The following is a 23,442-nucleotide window of genomic DNA, read 5'->3' as shown; positions in this document are numbered from 1 at the left end:
TCCTAGTTTCTATCCCAGCATAGTCTAATAATTAACTTAGAAAATTAAGTTAGCAAATTAAGTTCGAGACAGCCAACTAAGTCCGACAGGCAACGTAGTCAGGCACTCAACGTAGTAGGGCATTAAACCTAGTCCGGCAAATCTAGTTCAACAGCCAATCAACTCCGAAAGTCAAGCTAGTCCGACAGCCAACCGAATCCGACACCCAACTGAGAGCTAACGCACTCCGAGAGCCATTCGAGTGCGACATCCAGCGTAGTCCAACAGCCAACCAACTCCGACAGCCAACCGAATCCGAGCTTTAGCCTAGCCCTAATCCAAACCCAACCTAGTCCGACATCCAACTGAGAGCCATTCGAGTCCGACATCCAACGTAGTCCGACAGCCAACGTACACCAATGTAGTCCGCCAGCCATCCGAATCCCACACCCAACTGAGAGACAACACACTCCGAGAGCCCTTCGAGTGCGACATCCAACGCATTTTAACAGCCAACGCAGTCCGACAGGCAACGCAGTCCGAGCGCCAGCCGAATCAGAATGTCAGTCAGTCCGACAGCCAACGTACTCCAATGTAATCCCACAGCCAATGTAGTCCCGACAGCCAACCGAATCCGACTTCAGCCTATCCCTAATCCAAACCCAACCTAGTCCGACATCCAACTGAGAGCTAACGCACTCCGAGAGCCATTCGAGTCCGACATCCAACGCAATTTAACAGCCAACGCAGTCTGACAGGCAACGTAGTCCGAGAGCCACCCGAATCAGAATGTCAGGCTATTCCGACTGCCAACCGAATCCGTCAGTCTAGTCCGACATCCAACCAAAAGCCCAAGGCAGTCCGACACAGCCAAACTAGTCCGACAGCCAACCTAGTCCGAATGTCAGTTTAGTCTGACAGCAAACGTAGTGCGACACCCAGCCTAGTCCCCGTCAGTCTGCTCCGACAGCCACAACCTACTCCAACAGCTAGTCAAGCTTGGTTCTCAACAAGGTCTCATCATCTTGACTTCTAACCGCTTAAAACTCACATGCAGCAAACTGTGTCCATCGCTGACTGTTGTGGGCTCTACTTTACATAGCTCCTGGTAGTCATAGACCTCGATGCTCTTGAAGATGCCCTTCTGAACCATGGCGGCCATGACATCGCCATGGAATTCGCCAAAGAATTTTCCAGTCGTATTTATGTTCTGGCCGACGACAATGTACGCATTGTTATCGATGACAACACAATCGACGTCGTCATCCGTGCAGATGGGCAGGCAATTGTTGCACTGTACATGGAAACAAATAATATTAAAGTTCAGTTTGATGGCTTTTAGGTTCTCCTGGACTCACATTATCCACGGCTGTTATGTTGAAGAAGCGTTCCCACATGCGCGCATGTGAGAACTGGAAACCGACGACACAGGCGGGCGCCTCTTTGCCACCATCTCGAGGAAAGATGGCGTGCGAGGCGGTCACCTTTAGATCGCTGTCTTCGAGCGGATCGTTGTAGTGCTTGACCGAGTAAACAAAGCTTTCGGTATTCTCCTGATGATGCTGCAGTATGGCGCTCTTGTACCAGGTCTCATCGATGGCTGTTGTATGATAGTCGCCAAATTCCCGATCTGTATCCACTTCCACCTCGCCAAAGATGAACTGCCAGCGTGTCAGGCCGCTCATGGTGGCCACAAACCTCAGTGTGGCACCAAAGCGTTCAATGAGCTGACGCTCCTGCTCGTTCTCGAACTTCCATACGCCGTAACTGAAGTTAGTCACCTTGGCATCGAAAATGAGCAAATGGACTAGCTCCTTGTTGCAGTAGTAGGCATCGTCGCCGAGCGTTTTGCGACCACAGTTTACTGAAATTGTAGAGGGATTAAAATGGATTCCAGATTGACTCCTTAAAGTACTCACAGTCATCCTTGTCATCCCAATCAGATTCGTCTTCGGCATATTGTTCGGGCCATTTCCAATCAGGTTTCATCATCTTTTCCAAAAACTCGCGCAGCTCCGCTTCAGGTGTCTTGAATTCGTGACCCTCCAGATAGTGATACTTGCAATAGACCCTGGAAAAAAATTAGTTATATTTTTAGGACTACCAAAGTGTAGGAATTTTTCCACGCTTACCAATCTGGATGCACTTTCCAGTTTTCGCCAATAAAGAAATCCGATATGTTGACCTTCATGTGCTTGTTCTTGTCCACCTCATCGCCGACCTTGATCCACGTCTTGCCATACTCGCTTGGCATAACAATGCCCAAAGTAAAAGGTGTATTGGGTAATGGGGCAAAGAAATAATCCTGTTTCTCCTCCGAGACACGACGCATTTTGTCATAATGGAACTTGACCGGAATATTTTTAAATTCCTTCGCCTCATTATGGACCATGGAGCTGCGTATGTTTAGAATGGATTCACCCGGCTCACGGGGATTCTGATCCTCAAACAAATGCTCCACTTCGGTAAAGTCAATGCTATTATAGTTGGGATTCATTTTGTTGTTGGACTGGAAATGGAAGATATTTAATAAATGAAAATTTGGAATTGCATGGGACAGCTTACACCAAGAGGCCGCAGATCCGGATGCAGCAGTACGTAGCCATTGTTGGACACCACAAATGAGTAGCCATTAACGCCCAGCTAGAGGTAATGAATAGACATTTCAATAAGGTTCAGCATCTAATTTCCAGTGACACCTACCTTGTAGGGCAACGTCAATTTGTCTATATCCTCAACGGGCACATCTGTGCCGGCTACGCCCAGGAGACGTGCCCGTCGTTTGGTGCTATTTTCGTGGCGATAGGAGCGATCGAAGGCGGGCACACCAACGGCTATCATAAGACGCGGTCGTCGCTCATTCGAATTCAAAGGATCATACTGCAATGAGGGAATTCTCTCTCAAGTTGGGGTCTCATGAGATTCACTCAATAATATTTACCGTTTTATCTGTAAATGCATGCGTCCAGGTGGGCGGATGCTGTTCATTCTGCAGTACGAGTGGCGTAGCTATGACATCGACATACTTGAGCACTTCCTCGTGGACTTCATCCAGTGTTTGCACATGCGAATAGTAGCCACGATTCAGGCAGGCCATCCATTGAATCTCACGCACCTTGGTCACCTCCTTGCCCAGTAGATAGGTAAAGATGCGCACATTCATGCGTGAAGTGCCGTTCTCTCCATTGCCCCAGTTGTACTTCTCGAAAATATCGGTCGTATTGCCTGCCACGCCATCGGTGACCAGCATTATGGCCTGGTTGCAGGTGGAGGTCTCGTTGCACCTTCGCTTTATGTAATAGTTTCGAAGTATTTGAAAGGCGTGCTCGTAGGCCAGTGTTAGGTTCGCATAACCCTCGGGATCGTCCAGTTCGGCAATGGCCGAATTGAAGACTTCGATATTTTCGGGTGTCGCCTGTACCAGAGCGTCCTTGAAGCAGGGTATTATGCCCTGTACGTCGTTCGAATACCGGAAAATGGTAAAGAAATCGTTATTGGAGAACGTATCCAATATGCTGCGTATTGTGAACTTGGCCACATGATGACGATGTCCCGTCATTGAGCCCGAATGGTCCAGCAAGATGACAATATCCTTCGAACAGGTGGCCGTCTCTATATACCACGACCGTTTGCGGCAATCATACGTATCTGCGTCCAGTTTATTCGCGCGCGAGTCGTACCACTGTGCGGCGGGATAATGACGCAATATGCCCGTATCGGAGCCAAAGTATTGCCAAGACAGGGCCGGATCGGACTGATAGTTCTGGCGGAATACCTCATCTAGATACTCCGACCACTGAATGGTCTTCAGCACATTCGGCGCACGATCCCAAACATTTGAGGGCACGTGCACCGAACTGTGCTCCGTGTCCACGGAAATATTGTAGAAATGTGTATCCGGATTTAGCATCATCTCGCGATACATATACTCATACTCCTTAACATTGGCCTCCAGCTCCTCGGAGCTATTGCCATTGAATGGCGAATACTTGCTCGAGTAGTAGGTGAAGTTAGTCTCCGCATAGGTCAGATTGAATTCGAAATTCTCATTGACACTCTCGGCCTTCTCCTGTATGCAGCGCACGGCATCCATTTTGCGCGCCAACATTTTGCCCACATTCGCTGTTATTGACTTAATTAGTTCGGAGCCATTTTTGAGCTCGACTCGAGCATTGTATTCCTTGTATTTCTCTTTGATCTGCTGCGATTTGGTTATCTTCTGGGCCAGCAGGAATAGCTCGTCTCCAAACTGGGTCGCCCATTTGCCAACGCTGCAAAACACAAAAGAAAATCGAACGCATTAGAAAACTAAATGAAATTTCTTTGTGTATTGATAAGATTTAACATATGAGCTGAAGTACGAAAGCCGCCCTACCATAATGTTGAGGGCTTATATACGACGATGGGTTGGGAAAGTAAAGGAAAATAAGTGACTTCTTGACTGGGCTCTTTCTGGCAGTTGAAAATATTATTTCATAAACTTTTCCCACCAGGCCTCAACTATATTACAGGAAAATTCTACAATACACATTATTTTCATTATTTTATTTATTTTATACCTATTCATCTATTTTTTTATTTAAAAACAATTACATCTAATTTCCCTCCTTGCTCCCGCTTTCTTTAAAATTGCCACAGTCTGGCAACGCCAACAGGCAATCGTCACACAAATGGCCCGAAAAGAAATGTCAACCACCTGTCGACGTACAAGTACAACAAGGCCACTAATTTAATTAGCCCACATGTCAGACACGAGAGTGTGTTGGTAACGAGCACGGCTAAAAAGGTGTTCATACGGCTGCGTGTCTTTGTGTGTGTGATTGTGTCTGTTTGTGTGTTAAGGAAAGTAGCCAAGCCTAAGCAGCAGCGCAGTCAACGCCGCGACGTAGGCACCGAACAGAAACAGCTGTGCTTAGCATTTGCTTGAGTATGTGTGTGTCTGTGTGTGTGAGAGAGAGAGAGAGAGAGAGAGAGAGAGAAAGAAAGGGTGTGTGCGTGTGAGAAATCAACAAGTGCCCAGTCAATGCGCGCGCATACTTTCGCTAAAAGCTCTTAATTCTGAAAAGCTCTTAAATAGAAAATGCTCTTAAATAAATGTGAGCGCTATAAAAACAATTATATTAGTTGAACGCAGCAATTAAGACTACTATAATCACTATATAATATACATTGGGAATTCTTCAAGTATTTTTAAATATTAACAATTGCAACATTTATTTTGTGAAAATGATTCATTAAAAAAAAAAACAATATTTTTGGAAATGCCATGAAAACAAACGTATATAGCTGATATATTAAAGCACATTTCATACAATGATCATTTATATGTTATCTTAATTTAAAATAGTTAACAGTTTTTAGAATATCAAACACTAGGGCCATTATTAATAAAATAACTTTAAATATAAAGAAAACAGTTTGCTTGGTGAGAATCACATACTTTTAAACGTGCGAGGAAAATAGAAAATGACTTGGGAGAGTAGGAGGAAATAACTACGATATTTTATTCAGAGGCAAGATGAAATGAAAAATTTAAGGAAGAGAAATGTAAAGAGACATAGAAAGTGAGAGGGATCGCAGGATGATCTAGTAACCGGTATGAAAAATGTGACTAAGAGAAATATAAGTAAATAAGAACAAGAGAATGAGAATGAGAAATATAGTCAGTCACAGAGGGATCGAACAAGAGAGGAACAAAGAAATTAGGGGAGTAGGAATAAGAGAAACATAACCAAACGAATTTTACAACTTTAATTGAAGCAATGAACTTTTTTTTGCCTTCATGAAAATGAAAATGAAAATAAGGTCTGCAAAAATCTTCAGATTAAATATAGAGAAAGATATAAACAATATTTTAAATGATAGATTAGTAATAATCAATGGCTATGAAAAAGAGACTGAGAAATAATGCAAGTAACCCCATATGAGGTAAAAATAAAATTTAATCGAAGTAGTCAAGTCCCCCATTTTAAAAAATAGAGGAAGACAAACCCGATAATTGCAAATTGAAATTACGATCAAAATAGACACTAAGAGAAAACGTATTTAATAAGACACAAGAACTTTACACCATCAACTCGCCGCTCCGATTAGCCAAAATCTACATGCTACTTGAGTTACTTAAGTATTACTTCTGAGAATCGCATAGAAGGGCGGCGCTCTGCACTACTTATTGGTGTATTTCTGTAAAGGCAAAACAACTGTCTGAGTGCTAACGTCATTTGTTTCAATCATTCTCATGCATATAGCCCAAGCCAAAACCTCTTCGTCTCTATCTCTACTGAAATTTGAGAGCTTTCGGTTCTATCCTGCTCGGCTCACTGTCTTTGGTCTTTCTCTTTCTATGCTGTTGTGGGTGCCACCCACCCATTGGCGCCTTTGCCGCTTTGCTTTTGACATAGTTCAAGTACTTGCCGAACGCTCGGAGCTCAAGTTTAATTGTTGTAGTTTGCTCATTGTTGTAGCTATATTGTTGCTATTGTTGTTCCAGTTGTTGTGTTTCTTTTTGGAGTTGTTCAATTAAATTTACAACATTCCTTTGTGGCCAGCTGAGCTCCCACATTATATTTTTTTTCTTTTTTGTTCATGCTGAATAAACTCAGTCCTTATCTGCACTGAATCGGACGACTCTTGTCTGGTTTGTCTGGCTCGTGGGCGTTGTGGGCGTAATGCTCACTAGTTGGGCTAGCCAATTTTTCGGCTTTGTGTTTCGCTTTGTGTTTTACATATAAGTTAACAACAAATATATTTTTCAAGTTAAAAACAAAAATATTCTGCATTGCAACAAAACCCAATGGGAATTGTTGCAACACAAATAAAACGTAACAAGCTGATCAGACCAATAAGCCAAAACTGCTGACACCATGTCTAGCGGACTTCCTGCACACGCCAACCAGAGCTCCAGCAATTCTAAGAAGAATTGCACAACGGTTCAACAACACCACGAGCGACGCCGCTGCCAACGTCGTCGACTGAACCACAGCTCAGCTAGGGATAGAATTGATTTAAGTAATTTAGTTGCAAATTTGTTCTTCAATAAAGCGGACTGCATTTAAGCAGTGAAATATCAAAACATCTTATTTTTTCCCGTTTTAATAAAGAAAGAACTTAACTGGCGCCCGAGCAGGGACCGGCTTCGCGCGCAATACAGCAAAACGTTTAGTACGTGCGTGATACTGCAAGTTAAAAGCAGAGTCGGTTTAAATAAAACGAATATTCGATCGCGTTACAACACAGCAAAACGCCTGTACGAGCGCGACCGAAAATCACCAAAGCAACTCACGTCGCGTAACTTCGACGTTCGGTGGAATTCGTTAAAGGTAGTCTGGAACGTAATAGTTCGATTGCCCATCGGTGGACGGTAATCCTGTACGGCCCGCCCACAGGATACTTCAACGGAGTCTGGTCGCAGGATCCCCAGTAGGTACAACCAAAAAGGATGAAATCCGGATCAGCAGTGAAGACCGCCACATCATCATTATTGTAAGTTAGAAACATAAGAACACGAAACAAGAAACTAACAAAACTAAAACTAAAACAAATAAGTGTAATAAAATATAAGAAAAGTTTTTGAGAAAAATAAAAATTAAATAAGTGTAATAAAATATAAGAAAAATTTTTTGAGAGAAATAAAAATCAAACAAGTTTAAGAAAATTTAAGAAAATTTTTTAGAAAAATAAAGAGAAAAATAAAATATTAAAAAAAAAAAAAAAAAAAAAAAAAAAATTAAAAAATAAAACACAAAAAATAAAAAAGCGTAAAGCGATCAAATTCAAAGTGACTACAATAGTAGTATAAAATAACCCAACTTTGCGATTCCCAAGGGACCCTCCAAAGTAGAAGGGAAAAACCAGCCACTGGTCTTAATACAAAATAAAAATAAAAGCTAAATTTAAATTAAAATTTTTAAAATTAAATTAAAAATTTTTTATATCAGAAATTTCTTTATATTAAATTAAGTTGTACTAATGATAATCATAAACTAACACTAACTAACTAACTAAATTCAATCAAAAATCCACCTGTAAACATAAAACAATAGATCAAAGTCACAGTTGATAACGTATGGCTAACGAGAATAATTTGATTAGGCCCCCAGTGTTAGTCGAACAACCCCAAGTAGGTGCACACATTATCAATAGGCAGCAACAACGACATATAGACCGTCAGAACGAACACTTGCAGAACAGAGGCATGGCGAATAACGCAGAACAGTTGATTGCAGCCACTGTCGCTCAAATTTTGACAGAACAACTTCCGACGCTAGTGAGACAAATAGTTAACCCTTCTAGAGAATTCAATGACGTGGACGATCAGACCATAAACGACAATCAAAATTTGAACGACCTTAACAGAGTACCAGACATTGTCAAAAGTCTTAGGGAATTTTCCGGCAACAAAATCGAATTTAGCTCATGGAAAAAGAGTGTGGATCGCATACTCTCCATATATGCAAGCCAAGTTGGATCACCAATGTACTATGGCATTTTGCATACCGTGAGAAATAAGATCATCGGTCAAGCCGACGCGGCCCTCGAATCTTACAATGTTCCCCTTAATTGGAGTGCCATCTCCAAGTGTCTCACACTGCACTATGCAGATAAAAGAGATATAAATACATTAGAATACGAGATGACTATGTTAATACAGGGCAACAACCAGACAGTAGAACAGTTTTATCAGGTTGTCTACAACCAGCTGACTTTAATATTGAACAAAGTAGGATGTATGGAACTAAATAGAGAGTCGGAACTACTCATGACGAAAATGTACAGGGAAAAAGCATTAGACACTTTCATCAGAGGTTTGAGAGGAGACTTGCCACGCATTCTTAGCATAAAGGAACCAACAGACCTTCCCTCAGCTCTCCATTTATGTTTGAAATTAGAAAATCAGAACTATAGAACAAACATAGCATTCAATAAAAGCCATCAAACAGGTCACAAAAGCGTAGCTCGAAACGCAACACCACCCATGTTGCCACCGCGTATGGTTCAATACGCACAAAATCCCCCTCAGATGATGAGATCTGTACCAATTGGTTTCAGAGCTCAAGTGCCAATGCAACATGCATGGCCAAATACCATTAATCAGGGACACCAATACCATAGACAACAATATTACCAAACGCAACCTCAACAGACAAACGTACCGCCCCGACCATTAGCACCCAAACCACAGCCACGCCCCGAACCAATGGACGTTGACAAAAGCATCCAAACACGGATGGTAAATTACATGAACAGGCCAAATTTTGAACTAGGGAAAAGACCCCCACCAATAACAAATACAACGGACAAAAGACAAAGAAATTTTAATATTCAAATGGGAGAGGAATATCCCGACAATGACTACCACAACGCTTCCATAAGTATGGAAGAATACGGACAGACCATCGAAAGCTACGAACAACAGACCGAACACGAACAATCACTACAAGAGTACGCACAACAAATTGAACAAAATGACGACGAACAAGAGAGCCCCATTGAACATGATAACATTAATTTTTTAGAATAACTAGCTCTTCGCTTCCTTACATAGAATGTAAGACAAAAAGCGGAGAGATACTTAAAATACTAATAGACACAGGTTCGAACAGAAATTACATACAGCCCAAACTAGTTTCTAACCCGATTCCCAATCAAAAGCCTTTCGAAGCCGTAACAGTCGGCGGAAATATAAGAATAACTCACCATAAAATCGCTAATCTCTTTGACAGACAAGATATCCAAGTAAAGTTTTTCCTATTACCTACGTTAAAAGCATTTGACGCAATTCTGGGCAACGACAGCCTTAAAGAACTAGAGGCCGTAATCCATAGCAGCAAGAATCAATTAATAATTAAAGATACCATATTTATACCCCTTAAACAGAAAAAAATCGAGGCAGTTAACACTGTCATACCACGGACAGATCACATGACTATCGAACAGAAACAAAGATTAAAACAGTTAGTTACGAAATACCCCAATTTATTTGCCACCCCAAACGAAAAATTAACCTACACAACCAATGTAAAAGCAGAAATTCGAACCAAGACAGACTCACCCATATATTCCAAATTTTACCAATTCCCAATGTCTTTAAAAGACGAAGTCCATAAACAAATACGAGAACTTTTAGAGGACGGAATTATTCGCCCATCCCGATCACCCTACAATTCACCTGTGTGGATTGTTCCCAAGAAAATGGATGCTTCCCAAGAGAAAAAGTATAGAATGGTTATTGATTACAGAAAGCTTAACAAAGAAACAATAGCAGACAAGTACCCTATTCCAGAAATAAACGAAGTACTAGCACAACTTGGGAATAATAAAATTTTTTCAGTGCTTGACTTAAAAAGTGGCTTCCATCAAATTCCATTAAAAGAAGCAGATATTGAAAAGACCGCCTTCTCCGTAAACAACGGAAAATACGAGTTTACACGACTCCCTTTCGGTCTGAAAAACGCACCTTCTATTTTTCAAAGGGCGTTAGATGACATTCTTCGTGATCATATCGGCAAGATATGCTTCATTTACATAGACGACATTATCATATTTAGCAAAGATAATGAAACACATGCAGAAAATCTTGACACAATTTTTCGAACTCTTCAAGAAGCTAACATGAAATGTCAGTTAGACAAATGCGAGTTCTTTAAAGACAAGGTAGAATTTCTCGGCTTTGTCATCTCAGATAAAGGCGTCGAGACTAACCCAGACAAAATAGCAACCATAGCCAAGTATCCCTATCCAAAAACACTCAAAGACTTGAGATCTTTCCTCGGACTCTCTAGCTACTATAGAAGGTTCATAAGAGATTTCGCTAAGTTGGCAAAACCACTTAGCTCTCTTTTAAGAGGGGAGGACGGACGAGTGTCCAAAAGCCAGTCTTCAAAAAAACTAATTAATCTCAGTCAAGAAGCCATTGATTCCTTTGACAAAATCAAAAACGCTCTAATATCCAATGAAGTTATTTTACAATACCCAGACTTTAATAAGGAATTTCAATTAACAACAGACGCATCCAATTATGCAATTGGAGCAGTCCTATCTCAGAATAAACGACCCATATGCTTCCTTTCAAGAACATTGTCAAAATCCGAAGAAAATTACGCCACTAATGAAAAAGAAATGTTGGCGATTATTTGGGCACTAAAAGCCCTCAAAAATTACCTTTACGGTAAGGCAAAAGTAAAAATATACACAGATCATCAACCACTTACACATTCGCTTAGCAGTTGGAATGGCAACGCTCGAATCAAAAGATGGAAAACGTACCTAGAAGAGTTTGATTATGAACTCCTTTATAAACCAGGCAGGGATAACACAGTAGCAGACGCATTGTCAAGAATACCCATAGTAAACCAAATCAATTCAGTAACATCCACTCAGCATAGCGCAGAAAGTTCAAGTCACAACCTAATACCTAGTATAGAGGTCCCGATAAACGTATTCAAGAACCAAATATTCTTAAACAAAGCAAACACAGACAACTATAAATTCCAAATCCCTTTCCCAACTTTCCATAGACATCTAATAACTAGACAAGAGTACACAGAAAATAACTTAGTTCAGATATTAAAAAAGCATTTAAACCCTTCTGTAATTAACGGGATAATAACGTCAGAAGAAATCATGAACCAAATTCAACAAATATACCCCAAACACTTTAGGAATTATAAAATCAGATTCACCCAGACACAAGTGAAGGACTTGACTAATGAAACAGAGCAGGACGAACATATACTAAAAATACACAATAGAGCTCACCGCAACGCAATAGAAAATAAAAAACAATTATCAGAAACCCATTACTTCCCCAGAATGAAACAGAAAATAGCGGCATTAGTCAAACAATGTCAAGTCTGTAAAGAAGAAAAATACGACAGACAACCAAACAACCCTAAACTAAATAAAACACCCATACCTCAATATCCTGGACATATAATTCATGTAGACATATACACGACAGGCAAAAACTTAGTACTGACAGCAATAGATAAATTTTCGAAATTAGCCCAAGGACGCATCATCAAATCTAGAGCAATAGAGGACATAAAAAAACCACTTCACGACATTTTATTTTATTATGGAGTTCCGAAATTCGTGGTCATAGATAACGAAAAATCTCTGAATTCAGCATCCATAACATTCATGATGCGAGATCAATTAGGGATTGAAATTTATAACACTCCACCTTATAAAAGCACAGTCAACGGCCAAGTCGAACGATTTCACTCTACGCTTTCAGACATTATGAGATGTAACAAGAGAAAACAAGAATATAAAACCTTTCAAGAATTAATTGACAAATCAATATACGACTATAACTACACCATTCATTCAACGACTAACAGACGACCACTAGATTTGTTTTTTGGCAGAAACCTAACGACGAACCCAGAACAATATGAAAAATCTAGACAAGACAACATTGACAGACTTAGACAGAAACAAACAATAGACTTACAGAACCACAATAAAAGACGCAACGAAATACGTACCTACACACCAGGACAAGAAATATACGTCAAGATCAACAACAGACTAGGAACTAAATTGTCTCCCAGATACAAAAAAGAAACAGTAAAAGAGGACAGAAACACAACAGTACTAACCTCAACAAATAGAGTCATACATAAAAGTAATATTAAAAACGTTTGACATTTATAGACTACTCGTAATAATGACGATGATGGTACAACCTATCAAACCGAATATGGACATAACGAACCATACGGCAGCACAAACCATAACGATCTACGACGGACTAGGCAAAATACAAACAACGACGACAAGAATTATTCACATCATTAACTTAGGCAAAATTAAAGAAGCTTTAGAGCAGATAGAATTTCATACAGAAAAAAATTTAAAATTTAGCAGTTTATACCACACCTTGCACCACGAAATTAACCAAACTCACTTGACTTTACGCACTATAGATTATGACATTAACAAGAGGACCACAAGGGCCATTAATATTCTAGGCACAGCTTGGAAATACATAGCAGGCAACCCAGATCATGATGACTTCGTGCAGATAGAAGAACATATTAATAAAGTTATAGATAACAATAACAAACAAGTAATAATAAACTCACAGTTAGAACAAAGATTAAATAAGCTGACCACAGTTACCAATACCCTTACAAACAATATACGGAAAGACGATAGATTCACACACGATATAGCGCAAAGTTTACAGAACCAAGTTAGATTGATCAAAGAGGAGGTTATTAATATAAAATATGCCATACAATGGGCAAAAGTTAACGTAATAAACTCATTTTTACTAAAAAAAGCAGAAATAGATGAAATAGAGAGAATCTTCAAAGCTGGTAGAATGCCTTCATTATCTGTAGAAGAAATGCTAGAATATTCAGACGTGGCCATATTTCACAATACTACTACTTTGTTTTATGTAATTAAAATACCTAACGTAGAAGAAAATGATTATGAAAATCTAATTGTGAAACCAGTCGTAAGAAATAACGCTATCATAAATATAGAGTATAAAGAAATATTGTCTCGAAAAAATGTAATGTTTGGAATTATAAAAAATTGTAAAAAATATAATAACATTAAGATTTGTTCAAAAAATAACATTGCCAACATTAGCAATAGTACATGTTTGCCTAGGCTCCTCAATGGAGAAAAGTCGCTGTGTGAGTTCAGTAACGCCGAGCATGTGGAACCCATCGAAGAAGTGGCCAACGGTCTTCTGATCCTCAACAACTTTGATGGAATGGTGACATCGGCGACAACAAGTACATGGTTAAACGGCACCTATGTCATTCGCTTTACCAACGAGTCCATTCCAATTGGCAACCGGACTTTCAACAACCTAGAGAGCAGCACACTGAGAGTCGGCTCCTCGATAATCCAGATGACACCAGAAGAATCGAGACGACTCCAAATTCTATCACTAAAGGCTTTGCAGGCATTACACATCAACAATACCCAAAGACTAGAACACCTAAAACTTACGACACATGCAATATCATCCATAATATTGGTTTGCATAGTCGTGATAATCATTGTCATTGCCTTCCTCTACATAAAGAGAGCGAAAAAAATTACGTTACTACTGGACAATAGCCAGGTAAAGAAAGTAACAGAGGCACCAAGACGAACCATAGAAAACATACAGTTCAACGACATTCCCTTCTTTTAATGATCGCTTGAGGACAAGCTCAAATCAAAGGGGGAAGAGTTAACAACAAATATATTTTTCAAGTTAAAAACAAAAATATTCTGCATTGCAACAAAACCCAATGGGAATTGTTGCAACACAAATAAAACGTAACAAGCTGATCAGACCAATAAGCCAAAACTGCTGACACCATGTCTAGCGGACTTCCTGCACACGCCAACCAGAGCTCCAGCAATTCTAAGAAGAATTGCACAACGGTTCAACAACACCACGAGCGACGCCGCTGCCAACGTCGTCGACTGAACCACAGCTCAGCTAGGGATAGAATTGATTTAAGTAATTTAGTTGCAAATTTGTTCTTCAATAAAGCGGACTGCATTTAAGCAGTGAAATATCAAAACATCTTATTTTTTCCCGTTTTAATAAAGAAAGAACTTAACTTATATAATATATGTATGTATTTTGTTTGTTTCATTTTTATGACTATTTTGTTTTTTTTTTTTTTTTTGGGTTTTTCTTTGCAAATTTACATTGATTTTTATGGTCATTGTCTATTAATGTGTGCGCAATGCTTCAGTGCGAAAAAAAGAGGCAGCGCATAAAATATTGCATTTGATATTCCACGAACACATAAATTATATAGTACTTTGCCACTTAGCCACATTAAAGCCACATTTTGTGCATTTGTTGCCGGCAATAAATATTGTTTGAACTTGAAATCTGTTTGGCCTGGGATTGATTGTGAGAGAAGTCGAGAAATAGATTTATGTGGCTTCTTTTTGTTTGGTTTGCGTGGGAAAAGCGAGAAACGTGAATTTAACAATGAATGGATAGTAAAAATAGGACTAAACAGCAAATTATATATATGAATAATGAGAATGTACTTAAAGGAACGGGAAGACTAAATATGTTTTGCAAGCAAGTAGTTAAATATAGAAGTTTACAAAATACAAAGCTAAAACTAAATATATATTTAAAAAAGAAATAGCAATAAAAACTTGTGTGATATTTAATGAAATGGACAGCTCAAATCATGGCACAAAATCTTTCTGAGTTGATGAATGCATCTCTATAATCAGATAAGAATGGCGAGATTTCTAGATCTCCTACATCTTCTGTTTCGTTAAGGGAAATAGTATAAAGAAAAGTCCTATTTTCTTAGATACTAGAGACCCAATCCAAGGAGCGCTATCAATTAAGGTGGGAGTCTAAAAATAATAATCCTCTCCAATAATACCTGTATTGGTATTATATATTTGAAATTACTGTATGTTGCCGAGTTAGCTCTATTAACTTTGCATCTAAAAATAGGATTTCTAAATATAATTGAAGACAAAAATTTAGAATGAAATTGAAAATGCTATTCTGTGTCCGTCGCTAATACCTTTTGGTATAGGAAAATTAAAAATTTTTAAATTTAAATGTGTGGAAATAGGCAATTTACCGAGCAGCTGAAAAACTCCATTAAACTCTCAAAAGATCGCTTTGATTGCTCAGCTATTTTGATGCCAAATTCAAATTTTGTTCTGAACATGAATGAAAATTTGTTTTGAATATGAATGAAAATGTATAAAAAATAATAATAAAAATATAATGTTCATTCAGGAGGCGCGACTAAAAGCTGCTTGGTGCAGATATGGCCCCGCAAAAATTACTAAACATCTATTTTAATCGTTTTAACCAGATTCCACTGTATATTAATTTCCATCTTTTTGAAAACCAAATTTCCGTTTAATTTTTGAATATTAAATAGACTCTAAAATATGATTGAGCTTGAGCTGATTAAATTAAATTAATTTTTTTTTTTTTTCGAAAAATATGTATATGCAAAAATATAAACGAATCATTTATATACTTGTATTCCTTTTCGCTTTGTATTCGACACGATGATATCATAGAGCATTTGGCGAGTCCCAACATTTTTTGTATTATTATTAATGCATCAATTGCTAAGTAATTAGAACGTATTCTTTATTTTTTCTGAATTTTTTGGAATATGTCGAATTAGCTAAGGCACCTACGTGGTCAGTGCATGTCAAACTGTAATATTTAAACAATGTTAATTCTATTGACTATTTGATTTAATTACATTTGCCCACTACTAATTGTATTTGCTTGTCCATTTAGACCAAGTGACACGCCCTCGCTGTCGGCCTTTGCGCCATTGCCTCGGCCACAACAACAGCCAAACCCTTGTTCGCCTTTTGATGGCATCAAATTAATAGAACGCCGACTCTTTTCTGAAGGCAGCAAGTTAGACGAAATAATGCCCTAATAAAATATGCATAACGCGTATAAATATGTTTGTAGTACCTGCCCGCTGCTCTGACTCCTACCCAGAGTCAGCATGTCAGACAAATAATTCTTTTATGTGACTTATGAAAAGTGCGTAAGATAAAAAGCAAAATAAAATGAGAGCTGGGGCAATAAGTAGCTAAAAGGTCGACGGCAACTGCCGAAATTGTGGGCAAATACGCTGACGCACACTCAAACACACAAAAACACGCACACACACACGCAAAACCATGCGAGCGCTAAAATGAAAATTGGAAACAAAAGACAAAAGCGCCTAAAGCACGCAATGGGCTAAAAGGCAGAAAAAAACGGGGGAACAAAAATATTACAATAAGTTCTAGGCGACCTATTAAGGCGCTACAAGCGATATCAAAGTGGGAAATAATAAAATAGCAAGAGGTATATATTAAAATTGTATTATGTATTAAGGGGACTAGCACGAGGCTAGTCAGTTACTATATTAACATGTCAAAAATACTGCCTTAAAAATACTGCATAAAATATTATTTAAGAAAACTTTTTGATGTGCTTTAACAGTTTTCATGTTAATGTAAATGCCAATAGAATATATATTTTTTTAAATATATATTTGCATATATTATTTATTATCTATCTACTATCAAGCTACTTTGACAACAAAGTGTGGAGCAAAAATACAAATAATTAAGAATTTATGATATGAATATTAACTAGTATGAACGTAGTATTACGTCAACTACATGATTTGCATTTTGATTTAGAATCCTTAGTTAAGTGTGGCTAGCATAAGTATTCTGATAATTTATAAGAGTTAATTTTGTAGGGTTAGATTATTTACATATGCTACATATATAAGGGGCTTTAGACTATATTGTAAATACAGAAATTTTTTATACCCTGAACCCATTGAACCCATTCTATTATTCTCTTTAGTATCACGAATCTTTGACAACAAAAAATTGTAAATTTTTTAAGCTAAAAAATAAATTTAGAATCAATAATGAAAAATAATAACTCATTGTGTTGTAAATATTAATATGAAATTTCATTAAAAAACTTTTAATTATTTATAATAATTTAATTAAAAGCCTCTATTGGAAATGGTGGATGGTGGATGAGTTAGTTTAGATAAGAAAGCTGAGAATGACTACGGTATTATAATACGACTTATACGACTTTCTTTACTTTATGATTAAAATATGGGAAATAGCTAAACATCTACTTAGATTCTAAACGTCATTTGAAGCAAAAGTTGAAACATAGTTTCTCTTGAATTGAAAGTTTATGTTCATGAAAATCTAATTTATAAGCCACAAACATTTTTCAACGGACAAAGTTTAGAGATGCACAGCTGCTATGATGACTGTGTGTCATATTAACTGCACACTTGTTATTATCCATTGGGCATATAAATTTGACAATTTTATACTATGCTATTATACTGTTTAATATTATTTAACATTATTATTATCTTTTATTTAACAGGAATAGAAATTATTGTAGCCATATTCAAGTCAGCTTGAATGCCATATTTAAAGCAAATCAAATGATTTGATTTGTTATTTCTGCATTTAGCTAAAAATAAATGTCTCACAAAGTGGAATGACTTTCATAATTTTAATATTGAAATTAATAATTATATATTTTTGTTGACATTATTTTATAAATTCTATATTCTATTATATATATATTCTGGTATTTGGATATTAATAATCTAATTTAAAGTCTATTTAATTAAATAATTAAATATCAGTTTAGACTGCAAAGTTTATATATCGAAATTGGATGATCTTATAGGAAATTTCATGTTAAAAGATATGTGGTATTTACCAAAGAAAGAGAAATATTTTTGCTTTATATCAATGTGAGCTGCTCATGCCCTTCAAAGTCTAACTCAATCTGCCAAGTGCAGGTCACTCGAAAAATTCCATTAAAAAATATAATAATATATACAAATATATCTATAGCAACAGCGATGCCTCAACTCTTCGTTAAGCTTTCATTTAAGCTATATTAACTCAAGTACTCAGACAGGCATTTTCATTTTATTTCCCACTGGAGGGGAAGTTCAACAAAATGTTTTTATTTTTAAGTGTTTCGCTTATGTCTTTGTTAGGCGCTCTAATATAAATATGCGTTTATCTAGAAACGACGCCAAAGCTCCATTTTCTTTTTTGTGGCTTAGGGAGGAGGGAGAGCGCATATAAAAATCGGCTTCATCCTCAAACTCGAAATTATGTCAGGCAGAAAATCATATGCATTAAAATGCGAGTGTCTCAATATTTGCGATAAGAGCAATAAATTGTCATTAACATAAGGATGTGCGCTGCATACCCTAAAAAGAATTCCTAAGGCCCACATGCCAAACGCTTGACACGCAGCGCATTCCCAATAAGAAACGTGAGGTGGCTGCCAAAAACAAAAACAAAAAACAAAAAAAAAAAAAAACGAAAAAATCAGCATAAAATGTACGAAAAATTAACGAGCGACGAGGGCGAGGCTGAGAGAGACGATGTTGTTCATGATGATGATGATGATGATGATGATGAGGGGTAACACGCCCTTTAATGGACTTATGTTTAGCGAGCCGCCGACAAATGAAATCCATTTGATAAAACTCGGCAACAAAAACTCGAAAAGAATATCTATCAAAATTTGATAAGCAAATTGTTGGTGGCTTTTTGCTTTTGCAACTTACGCTTCATCCGCGGCGGAGGCGTGCACCATAAATGTGGAAGCGGCGGGTCCGGCATGCCACGTCACTGGGGGACCGCAAATGAGCAGCAATAACAGAGGCTGAGCGGCTAGAAATGCGGTCAAAATGACAGCAAAATGTGTCATCAACTTTTCGCATGTACCAAACATTTTGCTAGCATGTTTCAATCTTGTATTTGTTGTGTTCCTCCTTGGCTGTGGTTGTGCACAACCGAAATACACACACACACACACACACAGTCAAAGACACTCACACTCACTCAGTCAAGTCAGTAAGCGTTACTAACTCACTGCATTTGCTACCAAATTTGGTATACAATTTTGGGTGGAGTCGCGACGTCAGCAGCGACGCCGACGCTGGCGCCACACGTTATTTTCTTTCTTTCTTTGCTTATTTTTTGCCGTCAGTTAAATACTTTTCTAGCACATGCGGCGTATGCGTAATATTTGAGAAATATTGCAGGCATAAAGTTGTAAATCTAGTTACGAAAATTCACGTTTTTATTTTGAATTGAATTTGAATAATTTGTGCTGCTGTTGTTGTTGTTGTTGTTGCTTGTTTTTCGTTCAAAATTTATTTTCAGCTGCACTACGAATTTAGTTTTCCCTCAGCTGTGCGCGTTGAAATTTTCTATATATAAACTTTTGCTCTTAGTTGCGGCGGGGCTACGTTTTGATTACACATATGGCACACACACTGTCGCGCGCGTTGCTATGTGTATGTGTGTATATGTAAATGTATATATATATATTTATTTATATGATATATATATATATATATTTGGGTGTGTATGTGTGTCTGTGTTGGTGTGTAAGTGTTGTGGTGTGCCGAGGTTGATCCGCTTGATTTTCGGCTACCGCCAACGTTGAAGAGCTGCGTTTGACTAAAGTGGAAAAACGCAAAAATTTTACTAAATACTGTCACGAATTTTCCCAGACCAAGAGAGAGAGAGAGAGTGTGTGTGTGAATGTGCAACTCTTGCCCTATTTATAGTTAAACTCTCTTACTCACTCACACACTCATACTCTACGGCTCTCTCTTCTCTCTGTCTCCCTCTCCCTTTCGTCTGTTTACATTGTCGGCCTGGCGGCTCAGCTGTTTTCGGTATCCTCTATTGATTTTGTCATGAGGGACTCCGTAGCACCGCATACAACGGCATTCCGTTGCCTGCTGCTGCTTCTTCTACATATTGCCTGTTACGCTTTGTGCCGCATATTCATAACAGAGCGCGTATATGCTGCTGTGCTGAGCAGCGCTTCTCTTTCTGGAGAGAGAGTGACAGAGAGAGAGCGAGCAGCATGAGCCCACGAATTGCTATAAAATATTATTTTCTGCATTTTTTATGCGCCTTTTATTCAATAATATTTTGATTTTATCTTTTGACTTGATGGTTTTATTGAGCTGCCATTTTTTTTTTTTCATTTCTCATTTAATTATTATATTTAATTAAAAATGAATGAATAAGTCCTAAGCATGTAATTTATATTAAAAGCAATTAAGTAAAAAATACTTTAGCGATTGTGATTCTAATACATTTTTATCATATAAATAATATATATATATATATTTTTTTTTTAAAGATATATTTTGGTAATTAATTTCTTACTAATTCAAGAATATATTTGTTCATTGATATTTTTTAGCAAAACTTTTCATGCAATCAATCAGCCAGTTCCTCTCTTTTTCACTTCATATTGTGTATTATAGCACATGCAGTTATTTCTTTCATATATTCTATAAAGTTGATCTAAAAATATTATTAATATTTATAAAAGATATAAATAATATTAAAAAATATACGAATAAAATTTTTTGCTTTTCAGTAAATTATATAAAACATTTACATTTTTTAGGAGAATATTAAAATCAATTATTTTGCCAAGTAGAATAGAATAGAAAGCAGAATTTATTTAATGATTATCTTATTCAATTCAATATAATTTTTTATTTATTTTAATTTTTTAATTTTCTTTATACATTTTTCATATGATTTTCCTTTTAGTACGTATTCTATTTAGTATATGCATAACTTTGCTTTAAAATGATTTTAATTTTGATTTGTGTTTTAATAAATATTATCTATAAATAATTAAAGTGCTGGCATGTATTTATAATTAATGGAATATTTTCTCTCCCCTAACCCTCGCATATTAAAATAACAATATTATTGATAGCATTCGAAGGGGGCTGAAATCTCGAGTGCGCTTGAAAGTATTTTTTCAATTATCATTTTATATCAATTGCTGTTGAGTATCGCAATTTAATTGATATGAATTACCATTAAGCTCATTTAATACGCTGAATAATTTATATATTTCCGTTTCCTGTTTTGTTGCTATTGCTGTTAATGCTTCATAAATCCAAATTAGGCTGCGGCCATATTTTGGCGTCAATTCGTGGCGAAATCATTTCCATACAACGCTGAAAGCTTAATACGATAAACGAATGTACACATACACATATACATCACATATATAAATATGTATATGTGTATATTCCACTCATATATGCACAGTTCAAGTGGGCTCTGTTCTCGGGTCTGGCAGCATTGTTACAGCCACTATGAAGACATGCAGAGGAACCAAGTGGCTCGGTGAGGTGAACGCAGCGAGGCGAATGATGATGATGCTGAGGTTGATGATGAGCAGGATGACAACGTACTTAGTCAAATTTTTAATGAACTCAACAGCGTTTTACTTTTAAAAGCAGCAGCAGCAAGCAGCAAGCAGCTGCAGCAACAGCACGAAACACAAAGCTACAACAATCAGCTGCACAAGGATCACATGATGAAGGACACTTTTTAGTGCAGTCGCCTGCAGTTGGCTGAGTACAAAGCAAGCCACAAAAACATTACCTGTCTGTGGCATTGGGAAAGTGTATCCAATTGCCAGTTGTGCGAATTTGTTAACAAATATGTGAAGTAAAGTTGAGGAATCAATGTTCATTATATAATTTAAACTCTGCTTAAATTCTAATTTCTTACTTGTTCTTGCTTTGAGATTTCTCTTTTATCATAAATTTCTTATAATATCATATATCACAGCTCTACATTTCCAGAGGTATTTAAATTTTTATTTACAGTAAAGGATAGCATATATCTCAATCTCTATATGCCCAAGGGTATTTAAAGTTCGTTATTTCATTTCGAATTCAATCTGTTTTGCGTATGGCGCCCAAGGGTATTTTGAATTCGTTTTATCGCCTCTGTCGCCATGTTTTAGCTGGTGCTGAGGCAGGCTTAATTACGAGTTGGCATTTTTATTTCGCATAGCATACTTTGCAGGGCAGCCCAAGACAGAGGCCCAGCAGAGGCCCAAGCCCGTGCCCAAGCCAAGCGAGGCGCACGACCTGCTCCTGCTCTACATGATAATGAGCATAATTTGTGGCAGACGCCAAAACACGCAACTGCCACAAAGATGCGAGATTGTGGATGTGTGTGTGTGTGTGTGTGTGTGTCAGTCAGTCAGGGTGTGGTTGGGCGCGCTATAAAGACATGTCGTGAAACTTTTTGGTTCGCCTCGTATCACAAAAGAGGTTGAGCCTCTCTCTCTCTGTACATATTTTGTTCACCCCATAAAGTTGCTCCGTGTGCATTTCATTTGCATGAAATTTATGAGCCGCGTGTCGGTGGACGGACCAGGCCACATCTGATAATGCCGACAGACATAGGGACATAAGTGTAGCGCACTTGGCAGCGCGTGTAACTGACATGCTTTGATGCTGCTACCGCTGCTGCCGGTGCTGCCGGTGCTGCCGGTGCCGCTGCTGGGCACGCCTCGTAATTACAGTTAACCACCCATATTTGGTTAACTGAATTACTAATTAGTCGCCAAAGCATAGCGTCAACTATTCAGGCGAAACTGCTGTGGGGCATCACACGAACCACAGCTATGGACAGACCGAAGCGAGACCCAATCGCATGGAATCGAATCGAATCGAATCGTAGTATAAAGTTTCTAGCAATTGCAAAGTTTTTTACAGCATATATTTTTTTTTTTTTTTCTTTCGCATTTCATGCTGTGCGCTCCCCTGAGGGCAATTCGGGACAATATTTTCCAGCAGAAAAACAAAAACAACAGTTACATGAACTTGCGTTTGTTTGAGTGAGCGAATGAAAATGGAATTGATAATCAGGAAAATGATACGAAAATAAAAATGAAAATGGAATTGGCTAGCCACAGAGGGTGTTTTCTTTTTCGAGAAGTTTTGACAAAATAGTAAAAGATCAGATTGAGATGAGTATTTAATAATAAAATAAATGAATTTAATAAAAAGTAAATAAATAGAAAATACAAATTAAGTAGTGCAATAATTTAATGTCTTGATAAAT

General features: G+C 37.7%; 1 protein-coding gene across 1 annotated transcript in view; it reads right to left on the bottom strand.

Annotated features, from left to right (window-relative positions):
* The window catches only part of Ca-Ma2d (Ca[2+] channel Muscle-specific alpha2/delta subunit), a 26,442-nt gene extending 3,000 nt beyond the window's left edge, over positions 1-23,442 (bottom strand). Inside the window, exons 1-8 of the mRNA XM_018003767.2 lie at positions 19,095-23,442; positions 2,921-4,250; positions 2,683-2,859; positions 2,545-2,622; positions 2,112-2,488; positions 1,899-2,050; positions 1,338-1,843; positions 1,031-1,273 (exon numbers count right to left, since the gene is read on the bottom strand). Coding sequence (XP_017859256.1) covers positions 1,031-1,273; positions 1,338-1,843; positions 1,899-2,050; positions 2,112-2,488; positions 2,545-2,622; positions 2,683-2,859; positions 2,921-4,250; positions 19,095-19,261 — 3,030 coding nt within the window. The 5' untranslated portion in view covers positions 19,262-23,442. The remainder of the gene's footprint in view (positions 1-1,030; positions 1,274-1,337; positions 1,844-1,898; positions 2,051-2,111; positions 2,489-2,544; positions 2,623-2,682; positions 2,860-2,920; positions 4,251-19,094) is intronic.

This window comes from Drosophila arizonae, chromosome 3 (genome assembly GCF_054131065.1).
Source record: "Drosophila arizonae isolate 15081-1271.41 chromosome 3, UAZ_ARI_1.0, whole genome shotgun sequence".
Taxonomy (NCBI): Eukaryota; Metazoa; Arthropoda; class Insecta; order Diptera; family Drosophilidae; genus Drosophila; species Drosophila arizonae.
This window is presented reverse-complemented; position numbering and strand designations above follow the sequence as displayed.